Source organism: Ostrinia nubilalis, chromosome 30 (genome assembly GCF_963855985.1).
Source record: "Ostrinia nubilalis chromosome 30, ilOstNubi1.1, whole genome shotgun sequence".
NCBI classification, from domain to species: Eukaryota; Metazoa; Arthropoda; class Insecta; order Lepidoptera; family Crambidae; genus Ostrinia; species Ostrinia nubilalis.
In genome coordinates, this window is record NC_087117.1 from 3,947,278 (window position 1) to 3,967,670 (window position 20,393).

General features: G+C 39.3%; 1 protein-coding gene across 1 annotated transcript in view; it reads right to left on the reverse strand.

The window, feature by feature from the left end:
• LOC135085908 (kinesin-like protein KIF3A) overlaps positions 1-20,393 on the reverse strand; it is a 40,291-nt gene that overhangs the window by 8,386 nt on the left and 11,512 nt on the right. Inside the window, exons 4-11 of the mRNA XM_063980693.1 lie at positions 11,363-11,568; positions 9,720-9,850; positions 9,006-9,205; positions 7,824-8,021; positions 6,938-7,068; positions 4,692-4,744; positions 4,007-4,137; positions 703-779 (exon numbers count right to left, since the gene is read on the reverse strand). Coding sequence (XP_063836763.1) covers positions 703-779; positions 4,007-4,137; positions 4,692-4,744; positions 6,938-7,068; positions 7,824-8,021; positions 9,006-9,205; positions 9,720-9,850; positions 11,363-11,568 — 1,127 coding nt within the window. The remainder of the gene's footprint in view (positions 1-702; positions 780-4,006; positions 4,138-4,691; positions 4,745-6,937; positions 7,069-7,823; positions 8,022-9,005; positions 9,206-9,719; positions 9,851-11,362; positions 11,569-20,393) is intronic.

A 20,393-nucleotide genomic window follows, 5' to 3' on the forward strand; every position in this document is an offset into this window, starting at 1 on the left:
TTTAAACTCAGTCTGAACTGAGTTACGAGCATCAGAAGTTTGATGATTTTCATACTAGATTTGCTGTTTGGGCGCAAGTTTTGTAAGAAATTGCAACAAAATAATGACATTGTATGTGTAAACAAACAATACCATCCATTAAAGGCTCCAGACATCAGTATGCAGCAGAATCAGCGCAATAAAAAAATAGCGCAATATTTTGTTGCAATTTCTTACAAAACTTGCGGGCAAAAAGCAAATCTAGTATGAAAATAATTAAACTTCTAATGCTCGTAACTCAGTTCAGACTGAGTTTAGAGGTATACATGCGATAGTAAGTTTGGTTTAAAACACTATTTTGAAATCAAAAAACAAAGTTTGGTCGATGGCCGCGCGAAAAAAAAAAGACGCCACCTTCCATACAAAATCTGGCATTGCCATTTGAGACTCCTAGCACTTGTAGTTTCTGAGATTTTATGATATGTAAGTGAGTGAGTTGACCTTTCGCTTTTATAGATATAGATAAAGATATTTTGATTTGACCTCACTCAATTATTCCTAAACTATACAAGATATCGGAAAACTATTTACTGATCCTGAAAGTGCTTCACGAGCTCTTCCAAAGGGTATCTTTAATACGTTATAATAATCTGGATCTATACGAAAATTTAATGTTTTTGAGTAAATAAGGTTCATTATTGTTAATGTGTTGACTACACGTACTTAGTTCTCTGGAGCTCTGCTTTCTTCTCTTCCAGAACTTTCCTCGCTTGGTGTGCCTTCTCTCGGTTCAGTTTTTCCTGAAAACAAATAAATGACTAAAATTAATGTATTACTACATGATTCGTTTCCGGATCTCCTCATTTCTGATTCGATCTCGTAAAGAAACACCGAGCATAGCCCTTTCCATAGCACGCTATGCAACTTTGAGCTTAATAAGGCCTATAGAGAGATGTCACGTTTCCGAGCCGTCACTGGTGAGTGGAAGCCACGAACCGGAAAGCGCAGCGTAGCGTCCACAAGGTGGACCGACGAGCTCATAAAGGTAGCAGGATGGCACTGGATGCAGGCCACTACCAACCGGTCGTTATGAAAATCATTGGGGAAGGCCTATGTTTAGCAGGGGGCGTCCTATGGCTGAAATAATGGCTCACCTTTTCTTCTCTCCTCACTTTGCGGAGCATCTTCTTCTCTTCAGGGTCTAAAGAATCCATCTCAGGCTCCGTGAGAGTGTTGTCGGACAGTTGTAGCACGTCATAGCGTGGGCAGGCCTCCCACTAGATGGACCGACGACCTCATAAAGGTAGCAGGAAGGCGCTGGATGCAAGCCGCTACCAACCGGTCAATATGGAAATCATTGGGGGAGGCCTTTGTCCAGCAGTGGACTTCATTTGGCTGAAACGAACGAACCTTAAGGTGGGGACATTGAAATTGTGGTATTCCAAGGATCGGCCACAATAAGGAAGCTAAGGTGTTAGTGCTTCCTTCCAAACGGGTGTTCTGTTCGGGGACCAAGGTCCAATTTACACCATCTTGGTTTTCCTATATATGCTGGGCAGGGTAAAAAACTCCGACACCGCGATGCAGGATTGTATGCGCGGTGGTGTATGCCATAGTGAAGTCCTAACAGCGCCATCTGTTGGTACACTAGTAAACTAGTTTGTAGTGGCGCCACCACAAAATGACGGCTCACCTTTTCTTCTCTCCTCATTTTGCGGCGAATCTTCTTCTCTTTAGGGTCGAGGGACTCCATCTCGGGCTCCGTGAGAGTGTCGTCGGATAGTTGTAGCGCGTCATAGCGTGGGAAGGTCTCCCACTAGATGGATCGACGACCTCATAAAGGTCAGGAAGGCGCTGGATGCAGGCCGCTACCAACCAGGCGATATGGAAATCATTGGGGAAGGCCTTTGTACAGCAGTGGACTTCATTTGGCTGAAACGAACGAACCCTAAGGTGGGGGACATTGAAATAGTGGGATTCGAAGGATCGGCCACAATAAGGAAGCTAAGGTGTTAGTGCTTCCTTCCGAGCGGGTGTTGTGCTCGGGGACCAATGTCCAATTTACACCATCTTGGTTATCCTATATATGCTGGGCAGGGTAAAAAACTCCGACACCGCGATGCAGGATCGTACGCGCGGTGGTATATGCCTTAATGAAGCCGTAACAGCGCCATCTGTTGGTACACTAGTAAACTAGTTTGTAGTGGCGCCACCACAAAATGACGGCTCACCTTCTCTTCTCTCCTCATCTTGCGGCGCATTTTCTTCTCCTCAGGGTCGAGGGAATCCATCTCGGGCTCCGTGAGCGTGTCGTCGGATAGTTGTCGTAGTCGGATTGTATAATCCGCCGTTTTACATTACCACTAGGCATTTTACATTACAGCTCTGTTTTGTAATACGGCGGTTCAACGTTTAGGCGGATTGAATACGGCTGAATGAAAATCCGCTGGAATGTATTCGGCGCCAAACGCTCTTCAATACGGCTAGCCGTAATGTAAAACAGCGCGTCATTACCCGCCGCTTTGACAGTTTTTAGTTCAAATTTTCAACACCGTGGCGCTGCCTGACATAACAACAACAATGGCGTCGGATGCAGAAAATGTGTTGCTAAATTACGGGGTTATTTCTGAATCTAATAAAGAAAAGTTATAAATATGTGTGTCGACAGTTTAACAACAGTTTTAACTTGCAATTGAAGAATTTCTATTCTTCACAATGTGGAACAGTCAAAAAACCGTGGACAAGGGACCGAGTTTTGGAGGTTATAGCCCACATCAAAACCGCTAAAGTGGCTATGGATTCTGGTGTTCGGCGGAATCCTACTCAATATTAATGGAGCAAAAAGTATGGTATTATGACAGTGGCCGGTGAAGATTTTGAGATATCTTTTATTTTAAAATGTTTGTTTGAACCTTGTGATTACTCATTACGTTTAATGACTAAAGCCAAATATTTTATTAAATTATTAACTTTCAAAAAGTTTATTTGTTTTGAGATGGCTGTCCCCTGTGATTTATAAATAAGTATACAAAAAAATTACTGAAGCCAAATATATAATTTAGTATTACTTACAGTAACGAAGATAATAATTCTTACTTAATTACTAAGGAACATCGTGAGAAGAAATGTCTTATTAAAATTTATTTTCATTAAACATTGTTTTATTTTGTAAGTATGGTCACCCTACAATCTAAATAATAGTACGATGCGGCTAAACGTGGGCCGCCGTATTGAAGAACGTATCGCAATGACAATCCGCCTAAACGTTGAACCGCCGTATTACAAAACAGAGCTGTAATGTAAAATGCCTAGTGGTAATGTAAAACGGCGGATTATACAATCCGACTACGACAGATCGACGACCTCATAAAGGTCAGGAAGGCGCTGGATGCAGGCCGCTACCAACCGGGCGATATGGAAATCATTGGGGAAGGCCTTTGTCCAGCAGTGGATGTCATTTGGCTGAAACGAACGAACCTTAAGGTGGGGACATTGATTTTGTGGGATTCGAAGGATCGACCACAATAAGGAAGCTAAGGTGTTAGTGCTTCCTTCCGAGCGGGTGTTGTGCTCGGGGACCAATGTCCAATTTACACCATCTTGGTTTTCCTATACAGGGTGTTAGGTAAATGGGTATATGAGCCGACACTAGCCCATGTTAACATGTTCATATAAATGGTATGGTTAAGTCAGAAAATTGATATCTGCATTTAAATTATTTTAAATTTTCATACAAAATGAATTTTATAAAATCCGATTTGTATGGAAATTAAACTAATTAAAATGAAGATATGAATTTTCTGACTTCACCATACCATTTATATGACCATGTTAACATGGGCTAGTGTTGGCTCATATACCCATTTACCTAACACCCTGTATATGCTGGGCAGGTTAAAAAACTCCGACACCGCGATGCAGGATTGTATGCGCGGTGGTGTATGCCATAGTGAAGCCCTAACAGCGCCATCTGTTGGTACACTAGTAAACTAGTTTGTAGTGGCGCCACCACAAAATGACGGCTCACCTTTTCTTCTCTCCTCATCTTGCGGCGCATTTTCTTTTCCTCAGGGTCGAGGGAATCCATCTCAGGCTCCGTGAGCGTGTCGTCGGATAGTTCTTCTTCTGTTATTTCTTCTTCTTCTTCTTCTTCCACGTCTGAAAGAGAAAGAATATTGTACAGTGAGCGTCAAATAGTTATGACACCTAAAGTAGCCAAGATCATAGAAAGCCGAGGCAACACGTCTATGTTACAATTGAAATAAGGTTGTGTAACTTTTTGGACACTTTCGCCGGTATTCACAAACATTACTATGAGGTCTCACAGGGAGCATGGACGCACAGGATGACACACGAACCAATCACAGAGCTCTATTCAACGCTGTGCGTTCGATTTGCTGCTTCACTTAAGCAAGCATCGTTTGTGAATACGGGCGTTTGAGTGTCACGAACTATATATTTGACGCTGACTGTATTATACTTATTTATATGAGATCTTGTATTGTATTTTGCTAAGTGCTTAGCTTAATATTCTGCTTAAAATTTTTAACATGCAAAACATTAATATCACAAAAAGTTTACATTCACAACCGTATTCCAATTGTAACAAAGACGTACTATTTGACGCTGACTGTACGGTATGAAATCCTTATTATGTTTTATTGTTTTCTTTAATTAATAAAATTATTTGTTATACTTTATTAAGTACTTACCATTTGCACTCTCTTCAAGTTGCTTCTTGAGCTGATCGATTTCTTGCTGGAATCTGTTGAAAAGTAAATAATATAGTTTGTAAGCAAACATTATAAAGAAAAACATTTACAAGAATGTGCAAACGTGAATGTGAACAGCGTTTATTTATGTGTTATAGATCTAGCTCTAACTCAGTCTGTGCCTGAGGTCTGGGAGCGGCACGGGGGGGTGTTTTTGAGACGTCAAACGTCAGCGAGACTTCAGATTATGCTTCAGATTTGTATGCTCTGTCACGTCATTTTTAGGGTTCAGTAGCCAAATGGCAAAAAACGGAACCCTTATAGATTCGTCATGTCTGTCTGTCCGTCCGTCCGTCCGTCTGTCCGTCCGTATGTCACAGCCACTTTTTTCCGAAACTACATATAAGAGCTATACTGTTGAAACTTGGTAAGTAGATGTATTCTGTGAACCGCATTAAGATTTTGATGCAAAAATAAAAAAAAAAAAAAAATATTGGGGGCTCCCCATACTTAGAACTGAAACTCAAAAAATTTTTTTTCATCAAACACATACGTGTGGGGTATCTATGGATAGGTCTTCAAAAATGATATCGAGGTTTCTAAAATACTTTTTTTCTAAACCGAATAGTTTGCGTGACAGACGCTTCCAAAGTGGAAAAAAGTTGGTCCCCCCCCCCCCCCTCTAACTTCTAAAATAAGAAAATGAAAAATCTAAAAAAAAACATATGATGTACATTACTATAAAAACTACCAACGAAAATTGTTTTGAACGAGATCTAGTAAGTAGTTTTTTTTTAATACCATGTAAATCGTAAACCGCTTATTACCGCGTAATCTTTCATACTAATAGCTTAAATAAAAAATAATAATTTTAATTTCATAAATCAATGGTACGGAACCCTCGGTGCGCGAGTCCGACTCGCACTTAGCCGGTTTTTATTTTATTTTATTTGGGATAACAAACAATTGCGCAATATTGCAAATGCAACTGCTGAACATTTAATAAACTTATACTATTACGCAACCAGCACTATTATCCTCATAGTAATATTACAAACTTATTTTGGTACAAGCTAACCAAGCAAACAAACAGTGTTATTTATGTGCTCTAACTTAATGCAAAGAAGAGAAAAAACAAACACAATTAAGGTACATTCGTTAATACATCAAGGATGCACTTTCTGAACTTTGAGGAAGACACTACAAATAAATCGATATCAGTAAAAATTAAATATTTGTTGTATGCATCCATTAATCGCCATAAAGGAGCTCTTTTGCCAGCGTTAGTTCAACATCGTTTAGGAGCGAGACTTTTTCTGTGAGTGTAAGCATCTCGTATACGCTGGGAGCGACTGGGGATGCGCAGGGAAATTTGATTAATTAGTTTGTTGCAATCGAAGCCATTACGACAAATTTTAAAGAGAATAGATTGGTCAAGATACAGTCTCCGTTGTTTGAGAGTTAATAACGAGTATTTATCCAAAAGTGATTGATATGAGGCCCATACCTTTACAGATTGGTAATTTAGATTAAGTAGATATTTACGTTGTAAGGTTTCAAGTTGATCACTGTATTTATTGTAAAATGGGTTCCAAACACATGTAGCATACTCCACCTGAGGTCTTACGAGTGATTTGTATCATAATTATGTCAATGTGCCGTTCCCATACCTCAGGCAATAAAATAGTTTATTTTTTCCCATCACAAACTTATAATACAGAGTACAGGTACATAAACATTAAGTTTCAGTCACTAGTTTGTGTGAGACTGATGCCTGAGCTAGGTATAAAATACCTGTGTTACAGGACATCAGGCTCCCACCACTCAAAACGGCCTAAGCAGTACACTGAACTAGTAAAGGTATACAGGAATGAATTAAAGTGATAAGATTTAACAAAGTAGACGAAAGATGTAATGTTAGTCTTGTGAATGAGTATGCAACAGGGGCATGTGTGTGAGTGTGATAATATAGGTGATGATCTGTGTGTGTCAAGTGCATGATTGTGAGTTAATGTTATCGCATAATTGTCAAAAGTTTCTCTGTCTCATCATAATTCAAGTGTAATAACCAGGAGGTAAGTTTTTTTTTGCAAGCCTTTCTAGTCAAGGGGTACAGAACATGGTGTTGTGTTTAATTTATTATATAGATAACTACCTAAAAAGCAATAAAATCTATGAGGTAGCATAGTCCTAAAAGGTCGGGAAGGACAGACAGTGCCTGAGTTAAGCTCTAGACCTATAGATACCTGGTGAGCAGCGCATCTCCCGGCTCGCTGTTAACATGCGTCTTGTTCTCAATATTCTTCGCTCGGTTCGCGTATCGCAATGTACTGATGGTCTCCACGTAGTTGCATTCCGCTGGGCCGATGGTGGCTATCTGTTGAAATAATAACGATAATCAACCCTATGGTGCAGGAATAAGGTTTGCTGTTGCCCTCAGAAAACAAGACTAGGGATAACGCTAAAAATGAACCCTATTGTGCAGAAATAAGGTATGTTTTGGCTTATCATTACAGTCTTGGAGTTGCTGTTGCCGTTACCCTCAGCAATCAAAACTAGGGAGTCTTGCTACAGTCGGATCAACTGAAATTGAACTTTAATCTATAAAAACTTAAGTGCTCTTCAGCTTACTAGCTAGGATTCCAAGTGAGTCTTGAAGGAGTCGAGTTAGCTTCAAGTGCTTATAGAGATAATGGGCAACTGAAATGAGCCTTAATATGTATTAACTATAAGGTATGTTCCAGCTTATCATGACAGTCTCGGAGTTGCCGCAAGACAAAGGAGTTTTGCAGCAGTCGGACCAGCTTCGAGTTCCTAGAGGGAATGTTAGCCAACTGAAAGTGTACCTTAATCTAAACATAATTAAGGTACATTTCAGCTTACCACAACAATCTTGGTGTGGAATTGCGTCTTGCAGCAGTCGGGCCAGCTTCAAGTTCCTATAGCGAATATTGTTCGACTGAAAATGAACCTTAATCTGCATTAGCTATAAGGTATATTTCAGATTACCATGACGGTCTTAGAGTAGAATGGAGTCTTGTAGCAGTAGGGTCAGCTTCGAGTGTTTATAGATGTTGCGTCAACTGAAAATGAGTCTTAATCTTTACAATATTAAGGTTTGTTTCAACTTACCATGACAGTCTTGGAGTTGCCTCCAAGCGAGTCTTGCAGCAGTCGGGTCAGCTTCGAGTTCCTATAGGGTATGTGTGTAGATTTTCCGTCTACTAGAGCAGAGATGACGTTGCCTAGCACTGACAGCGACTGGTTGATTTTGGTGGCTTCTTTCAGGCGAGTGCCGGTGGCTTGCGTCTTGCTTTGGCGCTCGGAGCCCTGGAAAAATTATATTTAAAACTATTAGGAAACTTCGAACTCCTATGTTCTTCTGATTAATTTCGTTGCGGGTTCAATGACAGTTTAACTTTCCCCCGGGACAAACTTGGCCTTCACTGGTTGGGTGTTTATTGGCGGTCAAGCTGTAGATCCTGGCTACACAGGAGTTGCAGCGGTGGGAACGAGAGGTGGGAATAGCGTCGTATTAGAACAGTTTTGAAAGTTTCATAGAGCGGCTCTTTGTTCTGTTACAAGTAAATGCTCCAGTTTAAACTCACTTTTTGAGCTTTGGAGTGGAATACATAATGTCGCTATTAGAAGCCGTAAGCCTCAAATAATAAGGCTTTATTTTCCATTGTTCATTAAGTTACTCCAATGCCAGTGCATATTCAAACTTGTGGGCTAGTCATTAAGATGCAACTTCTCACTGCTTGGCCTTTGTTCCTTAACTTCTCTTTATAAGTGCAAAAGAGACAGATATGTCACCCGTACCCGCATAGCTTAGAGACTTCGGTGGCAACGAAAACTGAATCTTACCGCCAAATCAACAAGGTGCAGTTTCCCCATCTTGACGTGGACTTTCCCGTCGTTTCCCTTCTTGCTGGACTCCACGGTGATGGATAATGGCGTGTGATCTTGAGCTCTCAGTGTTCAAGCTACTAGCGATTATGAGTCTTATAACCCAAGAAATAGGGCGCTTATTCCTTAACAGCTCCAACGCCAAGACAATTAATGCGCGCAGGCACGGGTGACTCTTGTCACCGTATACGTCTCTTTTTCTCTCTTTATAAGTGCAAAAGAGACAGATATACTGTCACCCGTACGCGCATAGCCTTAGAGACCAACCGCAAGAATAAAATAACCTAAAGCCCGGTCTTTGAGCACGTAGAATTTTGTCCAATGACCCCAAGCTACCCACCCTTATCGCTCGCGCGTAATCACAGACCAGACTATAGATCCGTGGTAACGCAAACTGAATCTTACCGCCAAATCAACAAGGTGCAGTTTCCCCATCTTGACGTGGACTTTCCCGTCGTTTCCCTTCTTGCTGGACTCCACAGTGATGGAGAATATGGCGTGCGATCGTGAGCTCTCCGTGTTCATGGCCGTGGCTCCAATATGGCGGTTCTTGTTTCCGACCGCCATAATCTTTTCTAACTCGTCTGCGTTGTGGACTACGTAACCTGGAATCAAATCAAATCAAATAAATCAAATGGAAATGGGAGAAAAGTTATGTAGATACAACCCGGTCGAGCTAACTGCGCACCTCAACGCGATCGCCTCGTCCGTACCAGAGCGTCGATATGACGTCACGGCCACCAAGTACGCAGTTAACTCGACCGGAGTCGACCGAATGAAATGAATGAAATACCTTCCATTCTTGCCTCTTGGATATTTTAAGCATAGATATTAGCCAGGTCAAAATAGACCTCAATTAAACAACCAGGTATTACTAAAAAAAACTTAAACAGACATAAGTCAAGTTTTTGTAATAAGTCCTATAAATGCTAAGTTCGCCTGGCTACCACCATCTTACCTAAGTCTGTCGAGGTAATATATCCAGTTCCTCTGTAGTTGAAGATTCCGGCTGAAGCTCGTTTCCACCTCCGGCCTGATCATCGAAAACTGATAACTGACAGGTGAGGTCCAGGCCAAGAGCTTCCTCGTCGAGGATAAAAAAGAACTTTAAGCACTTACCAGTGAGGTCCTTAACGAAGACACCGATGTCAGGCCGCTCCTTGACCTCGAGGCTCTGGTGCGGGTTGTTGCCGAGGAGGTCTCTGACTTCCTCGTTGTAGATCTCCAGGTACGTCACGCACACCAGGAATCTGTAAGAAGCAGGCATGATAAAATTCATAAAACTCATTTATTTTTGCAAGTAGGCTTTTAAAAAGCACTTTTACACGTTCCAGTATAAACTCTAGCAGTGCTTCAGGACAATAAATGGGCCAGTGCTGAGAAGAAGCAAACACAATATCACATAGATCTTTTACAAAGTAGGAAAGGTCATTAATATAAATAAGAAATAGCAAAGGTCCTAATATTAATCCCTGCGGCACACCCGTAGTTAGCTTAGAGGTGCTCCAGAAGACTCAGTTCCGTTAATGCATATGAAAACGGAGAGACTTTTTCAAACAAACTTTTTTTATCCACAGCGAGGAATCCATGGCCTGCATCTCACCAGAATAAAGTGATGAGCGAGCTTCAAGCCACCACAGAGGAACTGGCTATCTTACCTCCAAAAAAAAAAAGTTTTTATTGACGGTTAATAGATCCTGGCTACACAAGAGTTGCAGCGGTGGGAACGAGAAGCGGGAATAACCCCGTTATCTTACCTCCAACGGCCGGAAAACAACATTGTTGTTTTGGCGACAGACTTATAGTTAGCCAGACGGACTTAGAACGTTCTCAAACGCTTGTGTCTAGGAAAACCTGAAGAGCCCTTTTGCTTTTGTCAAAGGGCATCAGCATTTGTTCTTCGGGAAAAAGCCTCTTCTTATTGAGTTTGGGAGCTCGCTTTGTGGCTGTGGAATAGGCTAGGAATTCTTTCTAGAACATTTCTCTTACTTCTCGTCATTTGCTCGTGCAATTTGATTGAATATAATGCGCAATCCATGGCTGATTCCCGTTGCAGTAAAGAACTCTCTTTTCCAAGTAAAGCTACGGAATATTAGTTCTTTCTACACCGATATTTCATTTACTTCTCATCATCATTCGCGCGCGCGATGTGGCTGAATATATGCGCGAAAAGGGTATGATCCCGCGCAGTTCTGGTGCGCTATTTGACCCGGCCATGGTGCAGGTCTTGGACTGCTGCTCCACAGTCTTTTTATCTAGATCAGAGCTAGAGGGACAAGCAACTTACTTCTCTTACTTGAAGTTCCTTGGCAGATGTAGATTAGGCTCTGTATCACGTTCCCAATCGCTTGTGTCTAGGAATACTTGAAGAACCCTTTTCCTCACATATTGTCCAGTGAAGCTGCAGATGACGTCTAAAGCCACTATCATTTGTTTTTTGTTTTTTTAAAAGTGGCTTCTCGTTGAGTTCTCTTATTTATTTATTTATTTATTATTCATTATTGAGCAATTACATATTTGATCCAAATAGCTTTGGATCTTTGTCCGGTAGCTGTGGAATAGGCTAGGAATTCTTTCTAGAACATTTCATTTACTTCTCGTCTTCATTCGCGCGCGCGATATGGCTGAATATATTATTATGCGCGAAGGAGTTGGGTATGATGCAGCAAACATCATGGCTGATTCTCGTTGAAGAAAAGAACTCTTTTTTCCAAGTAAAACTACGGAATATTAGTTCTTCCTTTACTACACATAAGACTTACTTCTCATCATCATTCGCACGCGCGATATGGCTGAATATATGCGCGAAGGAGTTGGGTATGATCCCACGCAGTTCTGGTGCGCTATTTGACCCAGCCATGGTGTAGGTCTTGCCGGTGCCTGTCTGCCCGTACGCGAATATGGTGCCATTGTAGCCCTTCAACACCTCTTCTACTATTGGATTGGCCGTCTGCACGTAGATGTCCATCTGGAATTAGACGTAAGAGTGACCTTAGATGGACATGTTAATTTAAATACAAATGCATTAATATCATGAGTGGTGTCAAATTTTAATAAAGGTCAAGCATACTAAATACTACCAGAAATGGGACAAGTAGAGATCTTGTGTGAAACCATATTACCTAAATAGAATAGAAAATCAACAAACCCAACTGCAACGCAGTTTTTGTCTTGACGGCCATTTTGTACAGCACTTCGTGCTGTTATTTTGTTATATTAATTCAGCCTTTAATCATAATATTAGAAACCACTTCTAACTAACCCTGAAAATCGAGTAAAGTTTTCAATTTCGACACGCGTGCGTGTATCCCGCGTAATAGGAAAAACATGATTGTATGAACTAATGAAATGCGGACAGACCGCATGCGGATAATCCGCACGCGTGCCGAAATCAGGATCAGAAGAATATGTGCACTTCGCAGAAATGTGACGTGGTAACTCTGAATTGATGAACAAATTATGCGCTTGGTGCGTTTTAATAGCTCATAAAAAGTATGTCAATTGACTGCGGTGTCAGTAGTCAATTGATTGATTGTGTCAGATACATACTATTGTTTACTAGGAGTGTAGTCGTTATTCCTTTACAATTATGTCTATTTTCGTAAACCCTGAAAGTGTACTCGTCGACCCGAGGTATTTTTAAAAGTTGGCAAACTGGATATTTATTTATAGCTCTGTGTTTGGGGAATAATTTAGACTTTACGTAACGTTTCCGTTACGTTCGCGCTAGTGTTGATTAATTGCGTTACGTCGGGAGTAAGAAGTAGGTCACGATGTAGGTACTGGTCTACTGTGAACAGAAGCATGCATCAGTATTGTTTCGTGGTAGGCGTGATAGGGAAGGTATAGAAAAATTTCTGGCGCAGTCGGGTAAAAAGCTCGGGGTTTGACAGACTACGCAATTCAAATTATAATAATGTAAACGCCCTTACAGATTAGGGCGTAGCCTTATTTATTTGGTCACTGGACTTTTTTTGGTTTAGACTGTGTTCTATTTTACAAACCCAAAGGGAGGTCACAGGAGAATCATGAAGTCGGTAAAAATAGATTTTTGTTTGGATTATTTTGACCTAACTCAACACAGGGGCGTGGCAGCCTCATAAAATAAGTTTTATACTCTGACTGAAATTATGATGATAATGTCACAGGACAGCTTTTGTTTTCATAGTGATTCTTCTTTGCACTTTTAACAACATTCGGCGACCGCCGTAACAAAGGCTTTGTTCGGCCATATTGTATCATCTTTTAATTCATATGACATGTCAAAATTTTGGAGTAGGAATTCTACCAATATTTCCTCATCATCATCATCATCATAAAACAGTCTCTACAATATGCGCCATTCTGCCTTGTTAATTTTGTACACAAATTAACCAAAATTTGGGAGTAGGAAGTGTATCATCGAATATTATCTCATCATCAGCCACCACCTGTCAAATCCAGCTTCTGCCTTTCAGTATAGGTAGTCACTTCACCTAGCTGGAGGTTCTACCTACAGTACCTACAAATATTATCTGTGCCCGAAAAATTGCCTATGCATTATTTAGAAAGACAAAGGAAAAGCATAGAAGGCTGTATTTCCACCTAGCTGGAGGGCGTTCTACAATAAGTACAATATTGTCTCTGCCTGTAAAAAAGTCTATGGTTTATTTGGAAAGACAAAGGGAAAGCACAGAAGGCTGAATATTATCCCAGAAAAATGACTTACCTAATATTCTATGTCCCCTAGATGGGGCAGAAGAGGGCCTCCAAAACAGTCCTCCATCGCGTTTGGTCTTGAGCTTCGCGTTTGATCTCGCTCCAAGTCTTGGCGATTTTCTGCGCCTCGGTTAGTATGGTTATATGGTTTATTTGGAAAGACGAAGTAACAGTAGTGCAAAAGGGTGATCATAAAAAACTCATAAAACTCATTTTTTTACAAATAGGCTTTTAAAAAGACCCTTTACACGTCCCAGTATTAACCCTACCACTGCTTCGGGACAATAAATGGGCCAGTGCTGAGAAGAAGCAGCGCAAGATCTCACTCCAAGTCTTGGCGATTTTCTGCGTCTTTGTTAGTATGGTTATTATGGTTTATTTGGAAAGACAAAGGAACAGTAGTACACAGGCTGAACATAAAAAACTCATAATGCTCATTTAAAAAGAACTTTTACACGCCCCAGTATTAACCCTACCACTGCTTCGGGACAATAAATGGGCCAGTGCTGAGAAGAAGTAGAGCAAGATCTCGCTCCAATTCTTGGCGATTTTCTGCGCCTTGGTTAGTATAGTTTATTTGGAAGACAAAGGAACAGTAGTAGATACACGAGTTTGTATTTCCTGGGTGAAATGGTTCCGAGGTGAAATGAGGACACTAAAAATTCCACATTCTTCACCCAGGTGAACAAAGTGGATTCAATCCACCGTGTTGGCGAAAGGGGCGCGCAATTCTCATCACGCGTTGGTTCCTGCTGAAAACCAGCTTCTCGACATGACATTTGTTTGTCATGTTGCGATTTTTGCTGAGATTGCGCCTCTTCAGCATATTTTTGAGATAATTAATTGTTTGCTTTTATTTGGTCCGTCACATTGTAACGCTGAACAAAGATGTTCTTATTTTTATTCCTTTCCATCAAGCTAGAGGGCGTTCTAGAGGTACCCTACAAAAATTATCTCTACCTGAAAAATAGTCTATGGTTTATTTGAAAAGACAAAGAAACAGTCAGTAGTTATACACAAGGGTGTGTTGAATAATTCGTGCGCCACAGCCCCTGGGCCGCGCGCAGAGTATCTAGGTCAACGGGGCGCGGGTGCACTATTGATCGGTGTGCATCGGGCGTTGCCGCGCGGTGGCGCCCTCTGTGTAGGACGGAACTACAGTTGTAGGACTTGGAGGTGCAGGTGTGATGTTCTTTGTCCTTTTAAAAGATTAAAAGATCATTTATTCACAGAAAAAAGGTAATACAACAAGGTAAATGTTATAATAGTTACAGCTCAGCTCAGCAGCAATGCTAGTGTGTGATTATTTCATTTTTTTTATAGACCCATGCATAGTTAAAAAAATTAAGTACTTTCCAACTACAAACAAAGAACAGATAAATTATTTGAATTACAATAATATCAGCAAATAAACGTCAGTTGTTCGAATACAGTCAAGATTCATTAAAATTAATGTCACATTCATATTAGTACCACAGAATAGGTACTTATGACAAACACTAGAATTTATAAGTCAGATAATCTTTTACAGAGTAAAAACATTTGTCAACTAATAAATTAAATAATTTTCTATTAAATAATGTTTCATTTAGCTCTCTCAGTTGAGCTGGTTTACTTTAAAGTTATATTTTTTTAATAGATGATCCGGCGAATGTACCACTAATAAATAGCAAGGATAACGCGCTGGTGCCTTCTGTGGCGGTGTAAAGAACTGTGGTTGTAGGTGGAGGTGTTCTTTGTCCTCTAAAAAGATTTATTTAAGCCCAGGCGTCAGATCACCGACTTTTAGTTGGCCAATATTTGGGTCGGGATGTTATACGGGAGATGTATGAAGATGTATGGGGGGGGTACCAACTTTTTTCCACTTTGGAAGCGTCTGTCACGCAAACTATTCGGTTTAGAAAAGAAGTATTTTAGACCTTTACCTCGATATCATTTTTGAAGACCTATCCATAGATACCCCACACGTATGTGTTTGATGAAAAAAAATTTTTTTGAGTTTCAGTTCTAAGTATGGCGAGCCCCCAATGTTTATTATTATTTTTTTAGTTTTGCATCAAAATCTTAATGGGGTTCACAGAATACACCTACCTACCAAGTTTCCACAGTATAGCTCTTATAGTTTCGGAAAAAAATGGCTGTGGTGACATACGGACGGACAGACAGACATGACGAATCTATAAGGGTTCCGTTTTTTTGCCATTTGGCTACGGAACCCTAAAAAGACAAGAGGTAACAAATAGAATATTTAAATACTAACTAATCCGGCGAATTTAGTACCACCATCACCAATAAAAATCAGGGCTAATGTAAGTTTAATGGTGAAAGGATTTTTCAAATTGGTACAGTAGTTTTGGAGCCTTTCAATACAAAAAAAAAACAATTAAATCGGAAAGATTTGATCTAATAATAATCGCATAACATGGCACATTTTTCAAGGTATTTTGAAAATTGTAATTGTGTTTGTGAGTAAACTACTTCACCCTAAACATTGAATTGATACATTTCTGAAAGCTGAAAAAATTGTGATCATATTGAATAAAGCACTTGGCCAAAACTTACATAATCTCAGAAATAAAAGGTCTTAAGTAAAAATATTTTTTATTTTCTGTGACCGAGTTTCTTGCGCTGCTTCTTCCCAGCACTGGCCCATTTATTGACCTGAAGCAGTGGTAGGGTTAATACTGGAACGTGTAAAAGTGCTTTTTTAAAGCCTATAAGCCTATTTTTATGAGTTTTAAACTTTTTTTTATATTTTACTCGACATAATTTGTTGCTAATGATCTCTAGTATTACCCCTTTCAAGGAATAGATTGAGTATCCCTGTCACGCTGTATACCTAAGTAAGGATAAGGGAGTAGGGATGTGCTATCGACGGTATTAGCATTAGTAAAGCATTTGCATTTTAGAATTCCCAATTCCATTAATATTCCCGGGAAACAGGTTAGAGTTGCAACATCTTGATATTGCAGCTCGTCCTAGTTTCGCTGGGCGCGGAAATGGGGCGAGGCCAGATGAATATTCTACCCGGGTATTATGTACCACTAGCTGTGCCTCGCGGTTTTACCCGCGGTAACGTAGCCTATGTGTTGATTTAGGGTGTCAGCTAACTCCATACCAAATTTTATTAAAATCGCTCCAGCCGTTTAGACATGAAGAAGTAATAAACATACACTCACAAACTTTCGCCTTTATAATATTAGTGTGATAACTTTAAGCCCCGGCTTTGTCTGCTTAAAATAGAACGGGAAAATGGAAAAAATATCCAATAACTTTTCCAATTTGTGAAAGTGTCAGACTAATAAATAGTACAATTTTAAAAAGATAGGAATATTGCTAAATTCCCGGGAAATTCTACTACTTAATAGGTATCTGTTTTTCACTTTTCCCCAACCTGTAGCATAATTCATAGAGTAGTGTTGTAAAAATGTTGAGCTATTTAGTCTTAAATTCGAGATTCTTCCACTAGTCTCGTGAGGACTCTTGAGTCCTTTGCTTCTTTTCAGTTCTATATGTATTTTCAGTCCTTCGAGTCTTTTTAATGAGCGTGCGAATCATTTTATAAATATCTGTTTTTTTTTTTCGATTTAAGTAAGTCCAGGGAATGTTGTAATTCATGGGATTAAATATTGTTTGACTTGATTTCCGCTAAAGACTCGGAGGATTCAGTCCCACCGAATTCTTTTAAAAAAACTACTGAGTCTTTTTAAAATAATTAGGTGGGACTCATCTCATGACTGCATGAGTTCCAACAGTCATATCAAATCAATCATATTTATTCAGTTTTGACCAGTATTTTGGCACTTATGAACGTCAAAAGATAATTAAAAAGGAAGCCCTTAAAGGACTCAAACATGTCTTCTTATCTTTTGGGTCATCACTAAGTCTTTTTTAGAAGACTCCAAATCTTGAGCTGGACTCGAGTCTTTAAAAAAAACTGAGTATTCTTGAACAGTTTAGGTTCCATTATTATAAGACTTCGCAATTGAAGTATTCTGTAGGTACATACTACTACTAATAAATAATTTCAATCGTCCACACAAAGGCAACAAACAACACAAATACGACGCTGCATGGTATTGATTGGCGTCCTCGCATAAACTGGAGCTCTGTCTCATCTTCTATCCCTTTCGCACGCGATCGATTCCACCTAGGAGAGAGGGAGACGGATAGCCGACAACCCGTGCTGCGCCGGTCGAATGTCCAAAGGTATAAATAGTTATAGATCCGCAACTCCATTTTGATGGGGATGAATTTGCAGACATATTTAAGGCTCTTACACACTCACGTACGTAACTGGAATAGACATGTAGACACCGCCAATCAATTGACGTACTTTTTAAAACTGTCAAAACGAAACTCTCCCATAGATTTTGTATGGTACTACAAGCAAGTGACATCACTATTTTGCCAACTCAATTAAACTACTTTTTTCTATTACTACAATGCGACCAAAAATCGTAATTTACAGGTAATTTAAAATTAATTAAGTTTTTAAGACCAGAATGAAGTGTCTTTTTAGAAAAGTTTTGATTTCGAATTAATGGGGAATGGTGTCAAATTGTCTATTAGATTTAGTGCTTTAATTTTTATTGAAAAATAATTTTGCTGCATATTTTCTAGTTCGGTTAAGAAATGGCGAGAAAAATTCAATGAGATTGTCCAAATATTATTATGAATATCGTAGTCTGACATGTTAAACTATGTTCTTGACTATAATGGTTACAAAAAAAAATAATGATAAAATCACAATTATACGATAGATTGCCGTATTTTTCTTTTTCTATTGTCAAAAACATTAAAATACCACGAATAAAATTTACGTTTTCGGTTAAAAGTTAAATTACGCAGGAAGGAATCCTTATCAGCCGAAACTCGTCAGTAACAATAACAAAAAATTGCATCATTTATATTAATACGAAATGTATTGTTTTGACTCACAACAGTAATTTGAATTTCACAAAATATTCTTTTACTTTGTAAGGATTCCTTCCAATTTAAATTTTAATCCGGCTCGAAGGACCAAAGGAAGGATTAGTGGGAGCACTTAGCTGTATTAATGCTTTTTATTAAAATAAAACAAGAGTTGAAAGCAAGGTACTGAAATTTCTACAGTGTGTTATTTTTGTACTTCACTCTAGAGTTTATAATGTAATGTAATAATGTTTATGTAATTAATGATGTAATTATGTATGGTATTGATAATATATTAACGATTGAGCGGATTCCTCTCAATACAGTTTTTTTACAAACTTATAGAGAGGATTTTCCCTACAATCTGTTTAATTTAAATTGGTTCCAATATTTATTTATTTATTATTTATTCTAGAGACTTAGAGACCTGGAGATTCTAGTAAAGAGTCAAGAAACTACTAAATGTCAAGTCTCTTTCCGAAGTGTTTTCGTCAATGTGACGTAATCGTCATCATCAGTCGGCCGTTTGGTGTAGTGGTTCAACGGACTACTATGCCGAGAGGTCCCGGGTTCGATTCCCGGCCGGGCAGAAATTGAAATGATGAATTTTACTTTCTGTGACGGGTCTGGGTGTTTTCTATGTATAATATGTATGTATTTACAAAAAAAAAGTATTTAAGTATGTTTATATCCGTTGTCTAGTACCCATAGTACAAGCTTTGCTTAGTTTGGGGCTAGCGGCGTAGTGTAAAATGTCCAAGGATATTTATTTATCATAATTTCAGCCACAGTACGTCCACTGCTGAACATAAGCCTCCCCCAATGATTTCCACATCGTCCGGTCCGGTCCGTATGTGACGTAATGATGATGATGGCTCATTGCTGAACAATATTCCCTGGAAATTTTTAATGGTTTACTAGAACTTTCAGGACGCGAAGACGGGTCACCCCTCGCAAAAAAGAAATGACCACGCCCTTTATAGGGTCACCATTCGCCCGGACGTATACGGAATTCCTTTCCGATGTTTTTCCGGCATTTTGTACTTTGGAGTGAATAAACACGGGCAATCTAGAAAATTTGAAACGCGAAATTGTAACAAATTAGTTCAAACGTTTGTTTGAACCAAATAAACCATTTTTCTTTCTTTTAAATTACCCCATATTTCGTGAAAAAAAGTTACTTCTTTCAACTTCTCTAAAAGAAAAGTGACGCAATATTACTGTTAATATTTTTTTAACTTTCCGAAATACCCCGTTAGCCTACACTTTCTGGGTAATCTACACCTATTTAATGCTATTGTAAGTACCAACACTGTATTCTGTTGCATATGCATAGATAATTAAAAGCATTTCAAATTAGACTGATTTAAATGTGAAGCCAATAGGTATACAGGGTGTTAGGTAATTGGGTATATGAGCCGACACTAGCCCATGTTAACATGGGCATATAAATGGTATGGTGAAGTCAGAAAATTGATATCTTCATTTTAATTATTTTAATTTTCATACAAATCGGATTTTATAAATTTATTTTGTATTAACACACCCTGTATTAACTAAACATGACATTGCTTTTATAGTTGGTAAAGATAACAGAATTTCAAGTACATACTGTGGCTTCTTGTCATTGAAATAAGTGCGATTTTGCGTCAATGATTTAAGGAGTTATAATTTGCCGTCAACTATACACCAACCCGATCGAGCTAAATGCGCACTTCGCTGGAATGCGACTCTCCTTCCCACTACCCGCACACACCTCCCAGCATTCGCACCGTCTGTACCAGAGAGTCCATGTGACGTCACGGCTGCTAGGTGCGCAGTTAACTAGACGCGACGGGGTTATATAACCGTCTGATGTCCCTTAAAACCTAAGAATCTTCTTTTGTCACAACTAGGTTGATATAAGCCTGTCTAATATGCGTCTTAACTTGATGTTAGATGGTCCCTTTTAGTATCTGTCTGTACTAATATTATAAAGCTGAAGAGTTTATTTGTTTGAACGCGCTATTCTCAGGAACATGGTCCGATTTGAAAAAATCTTTCAGTGTTAGATAGCTTAGCCCATTTATCGAGGAAGGCTATTAGGCTATAATTATTTATCATCAAGCTAAAACAAGTAACTATTCCACGCGGAATAAGTCGCGGGAAGAAGCTAGTCTTGGTTAAGACCGCAAACAGTCA